Source organism: Ichthyophthirius multifiliis (assembly GCF_000220395.1).
Source record: "Ichthyophthirius multifiliis unplaced genomic scaffold scaff_1120509251382, whole genome shotgun sequence".
Lineage (NCBI taxonomy): Eukaryota > Ciliophora > Oligohymenophorea > Hymenostomatida > Ichthyophthirius > Ichthyophthirius multifiliis.
Window position 1 is genome coordinate 3,740 of NW_004085928.1, and position 15,498 is coordinate 19,237.

The 15,498-nt window shown below is 16.5% G+C and overlaps 3 protein-coding genes across 3 annotated transcripts, besides 28 other annotated features; all 3 read right to left on the reverse strand. All coding sequences in view use genetic code 6, as the record gives it.

Moving 5' to 3' along the window:
- The first annotated feature begins 718 nt into the window (after positions 1-718).
- Positions 719-756: a microsatellite.
- A 64-nt stretch (positions 757-820) lies between these two features.
- Positions 821-880: a microsatellite.
- A 347-nt stretch (positions 881-1,227) lies between these two features.
- IMG5_192410 (sda1 domain protein 1) lies at positions 1,228-2,481 on the reverse strand (the record flags this gene model as incomplete). Its single annotated transcript, XM_004025040.1, has 2 exons — positions 1,228-2,285; positions 2,331-2,481. Coding segments are annotated over 2 exons (1,209 nt in total), but the record flags the coding sequence as incomplete, so codon positions are not given.
- Positions 1,422-1,499: a microsatellite.
- Positions 1,423-1,462: a microsatellite.
- A 113-nt stretch (positions 2,482-2,594) lies between the features above and the next one.
- On the reverse strand, positions 2,595-3,536 carry IMG5_192420 (sda1 domain protein 1; the record flags this gene model as incomplete). The annotated part of the gene is made up of 2 exons (XM_004025041.1): positions 2,595-2,912; positions 3,132-3,536. 2 exons carry the CDS (start codon positions 3,534-3,536, stop codon positions 2,595-2,597), a joined length of 723 nt encoding a protein of 240 aa, XP_004025090.1.
- A 31-nt stretch (positions 3,537-3,567) lies between these two features.
- Positions 3,568-3,623: a microsatellite.
- Positions 3,580-3,626: a microsatellite.
- Positions 3,627-4,486: 860 nt separating this feature from the next.
- Positions 4,487-4,539: a microsatellite.
- Positions 4,540-4,759: 220 nt separating this feature from the next.
- Positions 4,760-4,844: a microsatellite.
- A 363-nt stretch (positions 4,845-5,207) lies between these two features.
- Positions 5,208-5,267: a microsatellite.
- Positions 5,208-5,285: a microsatellite.
- Positions 5,229-5,300: a microsatellite.
- Positions 5,249-5,300: a microsatellite.
- Positions 5,251-5,300: a microsatellite.
- Positions 5,274-5,304: a microsatellite.
- A 123-nt stretch (positions 5,305-5,427) lies between these two features.
- Positions 5,428-5,483: a microsatellite.
- Positions 5,484-5,671: 188 nt separating this feature from the next.
- Positions 5,672-5,709: a microsatellite.
- Positions 5,710-5,815: 106 nt separating this feature from the next.
- Positions 5,816-5,939: a microsatellite.
- A 563-nt stretch (positions 5,940-6,502) lies between these two features.
- IMG5_192430 (ibr domain protein) lies at positions 6,503-7,624 on the reverse strand (the record flags this gene model as incomplete). The annotated part of the gene is made up of 3 exons (XM_004025042.1): positions 6,503-6,644; positions 6,769-7,049; positions 7,100-7,624. 3 exons carry the CDS (start codon positions 7,622-7,624, stop codon positions 6,503-6,505), a joined length of 948 nt encoding a protein of 315 aa, XP_004025091.1.
- A 65-nt stretch (positions 7,625-7,689) lies between these two features.
- Positions 7,690-7,737: a microsatellite.
- A 466-nt stretch (positions 7,738-8,203) lies between these two features.
- Positions 8,204-8,262: a microsatellite.
- Positions 8,228-8,259: a microsatellite.
- A 385-nt stretch (positions 8,263-8,647) lies between the features above and the next one.
- Positions 8,648-8,681: a microsatellite.
- A 121-nt stretch (positions 8,682-8,802) lies between these two features.
- Positions 8,803-8,853: a microsatellite.
- A 91-nt stretch (positions 8,854-8,944) lies between these two features.
- Positions 8,945-9,088: a microsatellite.
- Positions 9,089-9,239: 151 nt separating this feature from the next.
- Positions 9,240-9,304: a microsatellite.
- Positions 9,253-9,308: a microsatellite.
- Positions 9,309-15,145: 5,837 nt separating this feature from the next.
- Positions 15,146-15,191: a microsatellite.
- Positions 15,146-15,194: a microsatellite.
- Positions 15,147-15,200: a microsatellite.
- Positions 15,201-15,498: the final 298 nt, after the last annotated feature.

Consider the following 15,498-nt stretch of genomic DNA (forward strand, 5'->3'; position numbering starts at 1 on the left):
CTTTAAAAATAAATACAAATCAAATTTCGTATATTCATAATATAACATCATAAAAACTTTTTAAATACTCAACTTAATAAATATAAGAAAAAGTTTTTGAATATAAAAAAATAAAAGATGTATGTAATAATTATTTTGTCAATATCTATATATTTTTTTAATTAATTAATTAAGAAAACGTGTGAATTATAAAAACTAAAATATGAATTATAAAACCGAAATCAAGAAATAAAATTATTAATTACAAATGATAAAAATTTTGTTGAGAAATAAAAAAACAATATAACAATTTACGGCAGAGAATAAAATATAGGTTTTCATAAATTTTAAAATATGAACGAAGAATAAAGATTTAGAAATATTATAATTAATGAAAATAAGTAAATATTAATAAATGAATGTGAGCATATTAATTAAATAAAAAATTAAAATAATCTGATATTTGAATAAATTGATTAAGAAAAAAATATAATTTAATAATTAAAAAAAACTATTTATGATACAAAAGCAGAATTTTTATTAAAATAAGTAATACTATATTATTTTCTTTATTACTATTTATTATATTCTTTATAGAAATAAAAAGAAAGGCTTATAAATGATTTGCAAAATAGAAATAAATAAATGATAGGATTATCAAAGAATTATTTTGATAAAGTAATTTTTTTTAATTTTTAAATATTTATTTATTTAAAAATATAATAAATAGCTAAACCTTTATAAATAATTAATATAAATGATATAATAAAATAATATTTGATAAAGATTTTTAGAGAAAAATTAAATAAAATGAAATTAATTTTATATAATTTATATATCTATATTTAATAAAAAATTGGATTTATTATTATAAAAAATTATATTTAATATTTTTAAAAAAAATGTTTTTTTAATTTTTCAAATGCAAATAAAAAACAATTAAAATTAATACATTTTATATCACTTTTTTAACAAAATGAACCTATAAAATCAAGCTCTTTTAACTTTTTTCTATTTAGTTTTTTTATGTTTTCCTGATTAGAAATGTCCAAGTTGATTTTTTAATTATTTAATTTTATTTTTGGTTTTTTTAATTTATAAATTTTCTTAATTTCTTTTAGGTCTTAACATTTAAAGTAATTTTTTTTTTTATTTGTCTTTATTAGAAAGACCACCGCCTTTTTCTTTAGGTCCATTATACCATTTTTCCTTAACTTCTTTTCTTTTTTCTTCCTATCTTTCTTTTTTAGCCTCTGATTTTTTCTTTTTAAATATATTAATATAATCTTAATTTATAAATCCATGAATATTTCTATTATTTTCGAATTCTTCTTCATATTCTTCTGAATCAAAAGAACTATATCCTTCAAATTTAGCAAGGTCCTCTTTTCTTTTCTTATTATTCAATTTCAATGTTTTAGATTTTTATTTCTTACTTACATCTTCACTTTTTTATTTATTTTATTCATTTTTTTATATTTTTCCTTCAATTTATATTTATTATACTTACTTTTTATATTCTTCTACTTCTGCTTCATCTGCATTTCCTTCTTCAAGTTCATCCTCAAACTCATCTTCATCCTCATCTCCTTCTTCAAGTTCATCTTCTTCATCTTCGATTTCGTCTCCTTCTTCATCTTCTTGATAATCATCTGAAATTTCAGAAACTTCATTATAGTCTTCTGAATTATAATCATTATTCTTTTTTTATTATTTTTTATCTTTTTTATTTTATTTGTAATCCTCTTGTTCTTCATCGTTTTCATCTTCTTCCCAAGAATCTTCATCGTTATAGTATCCATTAAGTTTCATTTTTTCAATAATTTCTTATTATTTAAAATCTTCTTCTTAAGCTTATTTCATTTGTAAAAATTTAATTTTCCTAAAATCTTCATCGGTCATAACTCTATCCATATAAATAGGCACATCACCTCCATCATCAATTAAATCAGCCCCTTCTATTTTATCATGTACATATTCTTATCCATATCCAAGCAATTCGTCATTATCATCATTTAATCTACTATCTTATTTCATTCTTCCTCTAAATTTCTTATCAAGTAATTTCGGATTTATTTATCTAAATAAATTAATAATTGATTTAGCAGATTTACTCACATATTTATTTTTATAATTGTAATATCCAGCTAAATAATTCAAACTAAAATCATCTATTATATGATAATTCTTTAAACACATTTCTCTTATAGTATTTAAACCCCATGTCATCGCCTATTCAGAACATCTATCATTCACAAAATTCTCTATTATATGCTTTACTACACTTTAAAGTTCTTCAGGAGGAACTAAATTATTTAATAAAAAAAATAAAAAAAAATGTAAATATATACCTAATTTATGAACAGATTCAGCTAAATAAGCTAGAATTTTTGTAATTTCTTTCTGATGAGGTTATAAATATTTTTAAACAAAAGAATAAAAAGAAAGTATGATTAGTTAATGTCTTCCAATCATTCTTGAAATTAAATGCATCATAGCCATTTTTACAGGAAACTTTTCATGCGATTTTTTCAATAAAACGAAAATTTTTTCACAAAAATCTTAAGGGTTGTAAATTTGATCTATAGGGTAGAAATTATTTTTGATGGTTTATTTCATTCTTTTTCTTAATTTTTTTGCAGATTTTTTTTCTCACGTTCCATTCTGGCAATTTTAGCTTTAGTTTTTTTAGTTACTCCCTTTTTTTCTCTTTTGTCTTTATCATTATCATCATCATCATCACTACTGTCAGATTCATATTCTTCTAATTCAGTTGTAGCCACCAAAAAAAAACAAGAAATCAATTTTATTTTATAACTATCATTTAAGCATCCAGAAGCGATAATATTTATTGTTTTCTAATCTATCCAAATGTTTTTCTTGTATAAAGTTATCATTATTTAAAGACTTCTTTTTGCGATTCCATCAGTATTCTTTTTTAATATTTCAAATATTATATTTTATATCTATTTATTTATTTTAATATTTTTTGTATTTTTGTTCATTCTTTTAATGTCATTTACTATATGACTAGTTATCATTTTTCTTAATTCCTAAATATTAAAATTAATATATAAATATATATATATAGATATTTTTTGTACTTTATCTTAACAATTTAAAAGTTTTAAAAGAAAAGAATTACTTTCTACAGGTTTCAAAAGATTTTTAGAACGTAAAATCATTAAAGAAGCTACCATTTTTTTACGTAAAAAAGGATTCATTTAATTTGCATAATTATCCAAAAACTCAGTCACGTATTACTCGAGAATTTCGAATTTATAAAATTAGGCTATTCTAGCTAAGAAAACAGCTAATTCGGCAAACTTTTTATTTTTTTATAAAGGATTTTCCTTTACTTTTTCAAATGTTTACTTGAATTCAGAATAATATTAGGTTACTTCTTTTCTATATAATTCAGGAGTTCGTCTTACTTTATAGGAAACTAATTCTAATTGTTTGACGAAATCTTCATCAGCCTTCTTTTCTTCTTCTTCTTGTTTTTTTTTATCTTTATCTTTATCTTCTTTTATAGGATTTTATATATTTGAGGCCATTTTTTAATTTTAATTTAATATATATATATAATTATAATTTTAGTTTTTTATATTTTAACTTTTTTATAATTGTTAATTTTTTTTAATGTTTTTTTTAGTTTAAATAAAAAAAGCAAAATTTTAAATAAAATATTAAATGAAATATTTTTATTTTTTATTTTGAATATTATTCAAATAATCTAATAATTTATTTTTTCTTTGAATTATCTTTTTTTTCTTCTAGAAAACATCTAGTACATGCACCCACCTCGTAACTTTTTTTAAAAAACTTACAATTTTTTTAAATAAATATAAAGCTTAATATCTACAACTCCGAAAAAAAGACCACAATTATCTATCATATATAACTTAAAACTAATTCTAACTTTAATATGCCGAGTCTAAATAAAAAATAAATAAAAATTGAATTAAATTATAATATAACCTACAAATTAGTAAATTTTCTTAAAATCATACAATTCTTACAACAAGTAAATGGTCCACAAACAAGCTCAGTATATCCAAAATTATTAAATTAAACATATAATTCATTATTAATAATTTAAAATCCCGTTTATTTTATTTTTGGTGTTTTTAAATCACTACTAAACGCTTTCTTAAAGAGTAATTATTTTCCATCTAAAAAAGTATATTATAATATTCTGTTTATCCTTATAAATCGATAATACAAATTTTACAAAGAATAAAAACTTTTATAAAACTATAGCATTTCTCACAATCTGATGAAAAATATTTTATTAGTAAGGAATTAATACCAACAAAACTTTAAGAAACGTATTCATAATCTTATTTTATCTAAGATTATTTGCATTTACTTTTCCACTAATTTGATATTTTAAGGTCAATTTTTTACACTAATTCTTATTTAAAATAAATATGTTTATCAAATAAATTTAATAAAATAAGAAAAAATACAAAAAATTTTCTTCACATTCGTAATAAATGTTTAAATATATATATATAAATATATATATATATATATATATATATATATATAATATATTGTTTATTAGATATGTATATTCTAAATGAATATATTATATACATAAAATAATTTTTTTCTTTGACCATTATTTAATTAAATTTAAACTAACATCTTTTGGTTTAATAAAATCTTTAAAAACTATCTAATATTTTATTTTTTATTATTTATTGTATTATTATAACAAATAAAATATTTACTATTTATGATATTTTTAAAAAATAAAAATTATAATTTATCTAAAAAATTAATTTTAAATATATTTTCTTAAAAAATAATTAATTTTAAATATTTACTAAACAAAAAAATTAAAATTGAATATTTACATATTTAATTTAATTTTATAATAATAAAAAAAAAGTATATATTTAAAAATAAATTGATTATTGATATTTAACAAATAAAAATAAAAAAAAATATAAAAATAAAATAATAGGTTAGTTATTAAAATAATATACATTATATAACATATTTATATAAAAAAAAAAATCTTTTTTAAAATAAAGATAAATGTATAAAATTATATAAATAAAATGAAAAAAAATATAAAAAGCAATAATAAAAAAAAAAATATAATAATGTTTTTAATTATATTAAAAATTTGTACAAATATATTTAATTGAATATATGAATAAATTAAAATTATTGTAAGAATAAATTATTATTATTAGGCTCGAAATTTAGAAACTAATATTATAAAAAGATAATAAATATATATAAAAAATAAAAAATATTTATATATAAATAAAGATATATATATATATAAATTTATATATATATATTTATTTATTAATTAATTTAAATATCTTTTTATTCTTTTTTATAAAAAAAATCAAGTATTTTATTTAATTAATAATGTTAATTATAAATTTTATATTAATTATTCATTATTTTTATTTTTTCAAATAACAAAATATTTGTTTTTGAATAAAAATTTCAAATATATATGGTATTGAAAAAAAATTCTTTATAAGTTTTTATATATTATTAACAATATTTAAATATAAAAAAAAAAATATATATATATTATATTTAATTAATATAAAAAAAATAAAATTTAATTATATATTATTTATTATATTTATTATTTTTTTTTATTAAACTAATTTAAGACAAAAAAAATAAAAATATATATATTTAAACATTGCATAACAAAAAATATAATAAAAAAAAAATACTAATACAAAAAAACAATTCATAAATTGTTACTTTCTAAAGCTTCTAATATATTCTTTTTAAACTAATAATAATAATAAAAAATATATTTTTAATTATAATTTTTAATAAAAAAAATGTGTATATGTATTTATATATATATTTTAAATATTATAATATATATAAATATATATATATATATATATATATATTTAAATATATATATAGAGATATATATATATATATTTATTTTTATATATTTATATTTATTACTTTTATTCCTGCCTATGTTAAATTAACAATATCAATTTTATATTTATCGAATTCTGCTAAATTTTAATCTCTAATAAATCTTTCCTCAAAATCTGTTTTTTCAATTTTCGAATGTAAGGATTCAACTGTTTTTTCCAAATAGCTTTATTAATCTTCAAATAAATTTTTATGTAATAAATCATCAATGTAAAAGCCATAACAATAAGTCCATTTTAAACACTATCTAGCTTCAATAATGAAATTATTTGCTTCATATAAAAATTTTAAATATTATTAATCATAATATAATTTATTATGTAAATTATTAATAATATTTTCTATATTTTATTAATATTTAATTGCATTTAAATGTGCTTTTTAATTATTGCTATATCTTTCAAAATAAAATATGTATTTTTCCAATGCAGATTTTTCTTTATCAACCATTTCTTTCTTTTTTAATCTTCTACATATTTATTACATTTAAAATATCCACCTGTAGCTTCACCATGTGTTTTCCAATCTGCAAGACAAATCCAACAAAACTCATGTCCACACCCATTTGGAGGTCTACAGGTCATATGATTACACCCTTAATTTTTTCTATAGGTTTTCGACATTTTGGGCATAATTTAGTGTATAATTAAATCCATTTAAGGTTTTCGCTTTCTGAAGAATGTTTTTTTTCCCATTCTTAAGCCATATAACATGTATTTGGCCTTTTTTAAAAAATATATATTTGTATTTATTAATATTTTAATTTTTTTTTAAAAAAAAGAAAATAAAAGAAATCTAAAGAAAACAAAAGAAAAAAATTAATATATTTATAATTAATATTTTTACGCATGATTATCTTTTCCACATTTAAAGCAAAAGACATTACCGCAAATACATTTGACATATTATTAAGTAAAATAAGCATTTTCAACTGCATATTAACAATCAGGATATGGACAGCATTTCATAGTTGTACTTTGCATGCAATAAATTTTTCCAATATTTTTTTTATATTGCTTTATTTCATTTTCATTCTTTAAATATTTTAATATAAACGAATGTGGCACTTTAAGCGAACAATTTTCAAAAGGACATTTAAAAAAAACCTAGCCTTATTCACTTTATGTCTATTAATTTTTAAATCATAAATATTTTTATTTAATTTAAAATTTAATACCTTTTCTTTTATATATAAATACCAACAATTTTTACATATACTCTAATTACATATAAGAAAATCAGATTAATCTGTTTTATCTAAACATACAGGACATACGAAGGTATTTTTAAATGGCTAATTGTATTTGGTTAAATTTGAATGCTAAAGTCCAGATTAGAAACGTGCTTTATCTTCATTTTCGAAATATTAAGATTACAAAGCATCTTTTTTCCATTAATAATAATTATATATGAGTAAAACTTCATCAAAACTTAGATTTAAAATTTCCAGTTCTTGTTTTACTTTATTCTCTATTATATCGTATATGTCATTTGTTGTTTTCCAAACTAATGAATGCTTTTATTATATATAAATTTATTATATATTTGTAATAAAAATTATATTGTATTTTTTTACATTTTACGAATTTTATTAAGAAAGAGCATTTTATACAAATTAATCTGAAATAGAGTAATCATCTTCTTCTTCAATTTAATCATCATAATAAATATCAGTACATTCATCATCATTATTACTATTCATTTTTAAGATGCTTTTATTTTTATTCAAATTTTTGTATATATATATATTTTTTTTTAATGTGTTATTATTATTTTAAAAGCTTTTATTTATTATTTTAAAATCTTATATATATTTATAATTTTTTTTTATTTTAAATATATAATATTTTTTTTCTTTTAAGATAACTAAAAATTTATGATATTATTATTTAATTTTTTTTTTTAATTAAATGAAATAAAATAATAATTCAAATAAGTTCATATCATTTAATTATTTTATGATATTTTTTTTTTTAAGTATTAAAAATTATTTAATTGATTTCAAAAAGAAAAATAAATATTTTTATATTAAAAAATTATTTTATTATCAATATACCTATATAGAAATTTAATTAATATTTATTTTTTATTTTTCTATTATTTTTTTTTTTTTAAAAAATATATATACTAATTTATTCTAAATAAAAGAATAAACAATAAAATTCTATATTGATTAAAAAATTCATATATATATTAATTAAAATATAAAAAAATCTCTCTAAAAAATAAGCTAATATAAAAATATAATCAAATTTCTATTATAATTTTTTACTATATACGAAAAATAAAAAAAAAAAATTATTAAAAAAATAAAATAAAATAAAAATAAAAATAAAAAAACTATATATATCTTATAAAAATATATATTATTAATTTGCCTTTACTTATTCCCATAAATAATTAAAAGTATATTTCTAATTTTTAAATAAATTAATAATAACAAATGTAACAAAATTTATTCTTAATCCCTCAATTATATTAAAATAATCCTTCCGTACCATTACAGAAATTATCATTTATCTAAAATTCAATTTAAAAGGTGAATCATCATAATTTTTCGAATATTAATTAAAATATGAGGAAAAATATAGAATAGGAACAGATAAAAAATTCTAATAAATAAAGAAGTAGATCTCCTTATAAAAAAAATGTTAATTCATAAGAAATCCTAAATAAAACGAAAGTTATAAAAAAGAATTTGAAACTTTTAAAAAATATTAATATTAAAGATATTGTCAAAAAGATATTTAAAAAAGATAACTTTTATCAAAATAATAAGTCCAAAGTCAATAATAACACGTTCATTCCAATTTTACCTAAATTTTTTATTTGTTAAAATTAATAAAATGAATAATGACTGAATTTTGATATTATTTCTAATATAATATATTAATTTATTATAATAAAATAATTATTAAAAATTAATTTATTTTATAATAAAAATTTTATACTATTTTATATTTAAGTTTCTATGAATTTTATGTGATATAAGTATAAAATTATTTTTATTTTTATATAAAAGTTTAAAAAATAAATTTTATTTAAAAAATTAAATTTTTATTTATATAAAATAATTTTTTTTATTAAAATAAATTTTATTTTTATGAAATAAATTTTATTTTTTTAAAATAAAATTTATTTTTCTAAAATAAAATTTACTTTTTATCTTTATTTTTTTATATGGTTAATATATATTTATGGTTCAAATTGTTTTCAATAATTAAGGTCAATTATTTAATTTTAATAAAAATAATTCTATAAATTCTATATTTAATCTTTATATAATGATAATTTTTAAAACATAATTAAAATATATTAATTAATACTAATTATAATATTAAAATAAAAATAAATTATATATAATTTTAAATAAAAGTAAAAAATATGTAAGCTCTAACCCCTAAAGTGTGTGAAGTATTAGTAGATGAATTAAAGGCATTACAAAATAATACAAAGAAAAAATTTTAAAATACATAAATAAAAGAAGTAATTTAAAAAAAGGAAAAATAAAAAATATAAAATATAAAAAGGAAATTTAAAAATTTATAAATACATTTGATAAATAAAGAAAATAAATGAAAGATCTTGAATCACAGGAACTTTATTTCCCATTTTAAAATTTTTAAAATATAATAAATTTAGCTATAAATTTACAAAAATCTAAAATAAACGCTGGAATATTAACATTTTTATAACGTTTATTTAGTCTCTAGTAGTTTTCAACTGTAAAAAAAATAAAATACTAAAAATATTTACATTAATAAAAAAAAAAAATAAGTATGAAGATTTCTACTACTTATTAGAATATTTATAAAAAATCAAGCACATAAATAAACCTTCGTTTTAAATAAAACTATAACAAACATTATGTAATTTAATAACTCCTTAAATACTTTCGATTTTAAAAATGGAATACATATATTTAGCAATAAATATAGTTATATACTTGCGCTAAAACTACGATAATAAAATTATTAATAGCGTCTACAGTACAGTTCAATTACAAATAATTTCTATTTTATCTTAACAAGCCATCTAATATGATTAATTTGAGGTGTAAGAAAATTATGCTTAATTTTTTAAAGATATGATGCTTATTGTATAATAATAAAACCCTAAATGGTTAATTGAAAATATAAAACCCTAACTTGATATAGGCATAGAATGTCTTATAGGAATGTTGGAAGAAGGTGAAAAGATTTTCAGAGGAAATCCAGAATTAGAAAATATATTAGAAAATGAATTAATATATATACTAGATAACTTATTAGAAATTAATAAAGAAAATAAACTGAAGAAGTTAAAAATATTGAAATTATATTCAAAAATAATTAACATTATAGAAAATCAATATTAGTTTTTAAAAAAATTTTAATAAAAATCTGACGGGTTTACATAATTATAATTTGCAGAGTTAGATTGCTATAGGCTTATTTTTAGTAAATTTAGTACTTTTTAAAAATTTATTTATGCTTCATATAAACCAAATGATTAATCATGCGTATGTATATTATATATAAATTTAATTTATCTTTTTAAATAAAAATAGCTTTTTATTTCTTTCCTTATTCATTTAACAAACATTAGTAGATTATTATATGGAAATATTCGAGTTTAAAGACGTAGTTCTTTATATAAAATGGATATTGATTAGGCAAACGATATTTCGGATGTTAATGAATTAGAAGGAATTGATATTTTTTATTTGTTAATAAATTTAATAAATTAACTAATAGGCAATATAACTAAAATGATATCAAATATATCAAATATCGATATGACAACATATTCTTCAGTAGAAAAAAAAAAAACTATTTATTCCAAGAAGAAGAATTTAGAACTCTTTTTGAAGATATATATAAACATCTATATAATATTTTTAAATTAATATTTTGTGCTGTTGCGAACGATTAGTTTTTAGAACAAAAATTCCTAATAATATATCCATGTATTAAGAATTTGATAAAAATATCGCTTTATTTGAATAAGTCGAAAGCTTTTTAAATTTTCCTAAAGCTTATTTGTTTATAAATTATTGACAAAAATACTCCTTTTAGCATTAAATTTTTAGTTAATTCTGAACTTGTAATTTCTATTTTGATACTTTTAAATGTTTTTTTAAAATAAAAATATAATTATATATTTAATATTTAAAATAAAAAAGAAAGGTTACATTAACCTTAATGGGATTAAATAATAAATTATCTATATGTATCTAATTGCATTATATTAAGACATGAATAATAATAAATCTTATAATAAAAATAGTAATTGTCACCTAAATAAAATACTTTTTAAGTCTTATAACCTTAAGGTAACTATAATAGTATGACTTTTTCTTAAGCTAAATCGTATAATTAATTTGATTAATAAATAGGAGTTATTTTAATTTAATAATAAACAGAAAATAATTAATAATGTGTTTCCTTAAGTTAAATAACAAATGAATAATAGTAGCAAATAATAGATAGACTAAAATACTTTTTTAAAAATAGCAAAGATTTTAGTGTGAAACAAATAAAATATATAGTGTAAGGTTTAGAAAATTAAGTATATGAACTTTTAGAAGAAATTAACAAAAAAAAGGATTAGAAAAATTCCATAAAAAATCAAATACTTAATATTTAATATTAGAATAAGCAATATCATAACCAAACAATAGTCTTTATTATTTAGAAAAGCTATAAGAAATTCTCGAACAAAATCAATCTAAAGTTGTATGTTTATGGAAAAAAATCACAGCTACATTATTAGTAATTGCAAATAGTCAAAATAAAGAATTTAGAATAAAATCAATCCAAATAATAAGCTATTTAATAAATGCTTTATTAAAATAATATAATAATAGTAATTAAGAATTTAATAATAATTAATAAATGCAATTATAGGAAAATATTGATTATAAAGAAAATTATACACAATAGAACAATGAAGAATAATAAAATATAAATGATTCAGAATGGAACATAATAAATTATTAAGGTGAAATCCTTTAAATTTTCGAAAATTTATGTTCTTTAAGTTAGTTTATGGATATTAAGTAAATGATTTCATATGAAATTTCTATTTTGGTCGAAAAAAATTTAAAAGAGTTTACTTTTAATTAAAATGGAATAGAAAGTGTTTCTTAAATAGTCCTTATTTTTAGCGAATTCGAAAACGAATAAATCCTTTAAGAAAATTTCAGAACTCTGAAAATTCTCATTGAAACTACTATGGCAAGCTAGCCGGATAATATTTCAATTTTAACAGTACACAATAGCCTTAAATGTATTCAAAACATAATTAATTATACAGGAGAAAAAATTGTTATTAAATAATCTTGTACTCTATTATTACTCCTGATATAAAGTTTAATATTAATTTCTAAATAAGAATTATAAAAAGATGAATATTAATAAGAAGAAAAATAAGAAATATAATTAATTACAATGAAATACATAAGAGATATCCTTTATTGTTTATCACAAATAGGCTCTTAACATGAAAATTTTGATATAAGGGAATTAGGAATTGATTTTTTTATGAAAAGTGTTGGCTATTGTGAAAATTTAAGCGAAGTAATAGATTAAAGCATTTACAAAGATTTACTTTTTAAGGATTTATTGAAATAAATGGGAAGTTAAATATTAAAAAGTTTACTAGAAATAAAATAACAAATGGAAAATTAATAAATATAAGAAGAAGAGTTTTTCGAGTGGATGAATTCGAGTATTTAATTTGTGGAAAATTTAACAGAAATAATAAAAGTATAGGCGGAAAAAAAGACTTAGATACATATTATGAAATTTCAAAGAAAAAAATAGCCCTATTTAATGCGAGTTTAATGAAGATTTTGAAAAAAAATTCTTTTTAAAAACTCTAAATGACTTCAAATAAGATATCATTTCGAATTATACTAATAAATAAAGTTAAGAATTACCTAGTAAAGACTAATAATTATATATATAAGCTTTGTAATTTGATAGTTATAAATAAAAGGAATTAAAAGTTGATGATAGCAATAATAATAATAATAATTTTTCTTCTTAATTTAAATTTTTTAAATAAATATAAACTACTAAAAATAAAGATAAAATAGAAATCTTAAATTTAAATAATAGCTAATATGTTTAACATGGAATATAAAAATTTAAAAGTTTGGATAATTTAGATTAATTTATGGATTAAAAAGAATAGTTACATTAATCAAAAAAAAAAATTCCAAAGAAAAATCAAACTTTTTTAAAAAAAAAATAATCCGAAAATTTGAATGAAAAAAGCAACTTAAAAATATCATAATTTAAAACTTAAATTTATTTAGAAAATAATAATACACTTTAAGAAATGAATGAATTTTAAATTTATTTAGTAATATTATAAGATTTTGTTAGTTTTGGTGTTGATCCTATCATTATTTCTTGCCTTAATAATTTAAATGTTTTATTTTATAAAAAAAGTTCAATTATTTTAATAGTATAATTTTAATTAATCGAATTAATAGATAATATACAAGAAATATTGTAAAGTAATCAAAATACTTCAAAAAGAGAAAAAAAAGTTAAAAAAAAATAATATAATAAATTAAAATTTTCATTTTTTATATTAAAAATTTATATTTTTTTTTTTCGTTAATATAATAAATAAAATAAAATAATAAAAAAAAGTTTATTTTATTAGAAATGATTCCTTAAATAAAAAATTTAATCGAAATAATTATATTTTAAAATAATGTTATATTAACGGCAACATATTGTTAATTAATAACAAGCTCATTTATTTTATTTTAATAAATAATCTAATTTAACTAATAAATAAAAAGTGACGAGACAATAACATTTACAAAACATTAATAATAACAAGAATAAATATAAAACTAATAAATTATAAATTTATTAGAAAAAATAGCTCAAAATTTCGATAATCAAAATACTTTCCTTCAATACGTATTTTTAAGCTTTTTAAAAGATCTCTTTAAATCCTAAAAATGTGATATTTATAATTATACTATATTTTAAAAAGCTCTTTCTATAATCAAAAATATTATTTTAAATCCTCAAAACATACGAAAAATATACATATAAGATTTTTTTGGATAAATATATAATCTAATATTATTAAAATATGATCAAAATTACCAAAACTTTTGGTCTTAATAGTAATTATAACACTAAAAACCTATCTGGGTTATTGCAACAGATACTTTTATGGTAATAGGCGATGCTTTTATCCTAAACGATATATATATTGATAAGATAATAAAGTATTTAATAGATTTCTTCGAATAAGATACATAAGGAGAAATTAATTAACAGAACTTCAAAAATGATGAAGATGTTTAATTGTATTTATAAAATCATAAAAATATGCTTTTTTTTGGTTCTAATTTAATTTCTTAACAAAATAAAAACCTAGATAGTGAAATACTATTAAAATTTGGAAGAATTATTTATAATTTTTCTATAAAAAAATTTAATATTTAAATAGAATATCATTCTTTTTTAAAAGAAAACAATTCTATTTCTTTTTCTTAATTTAGTATTAAGTTTTTTTTTGATATTTTTAATAATTAATTTTAATCAGATAATTATATTGTCTTTCGTTTGTATTTACCTTTTTTAATTTCTATTTGCTAACACATTTTAAACTATTTTATAATTTATTATAATTAAGAATAAAACTATAATAATAATCAGTATTTTTTTATTAAATATTTGTTTTTTTTTTTTTACAATATTATTATAAAATAATAGGTAACTTTAAATTTGTTTTTTTAGTTTTTACTTTAATTATAAAAACTTAATCTAAAAAAAGGATCTTTTTAAGAAATTTAATAAAACTTAATTTTTTATGAAGATTTATAATTAAAAGATATTAAAAACATTTTATACAATAATAATAATAAAGGATTTGTGGGTTATTTAAGTTAATAACTATTAAAATGTATGAGCATAAATGATTAATAAATAAGAAATATTATTATTGAAATATTAAGTGATTATAATTAAGCGATTGGTTTAATATGATATATATTAATTTAATTATAAAAGTTTGTAAAAATAAAAAAAATTATTACATTTATATTATTTTTTTCCATTTAAATAACAATATATAAAGAAAACATAAAATTGAAAAAAGTATTTCTAAAATAAATTAGAACTAATTCAACTATTTCTTAAAAAAATAATAAAAAATTTAATTTTTTGTTAAAACAAATCATTTATAAAATAATTTTACTTTTTTTAAAAAAAAAAAAATAAAAAAAAATAAAAATAAAAATAAAAAAAAAAAAATATAAAGTTAATTTCAAGTCTTTCCAAAAATTTTAATTTTTTAAACTAAAAAAATTATTTTATTTTCTTTTTTAACAAAAAATGAATCTTTTTTTATTTGAAAATAGCATTTTATTTTTTATTATATATTTTAAAATATCGAATTCTTTTTATTTTATTTTTCGAAAGAATTTTATATGGCGGATTTTAATAAAAAATGATTTTTTAAATAAAAAAATATATATTTAGTTTGAAATTTTCTTAAATATTACTAAATAAATATATATTGCCTTTTTATATTTTATATATTAACAACAAAAAATAA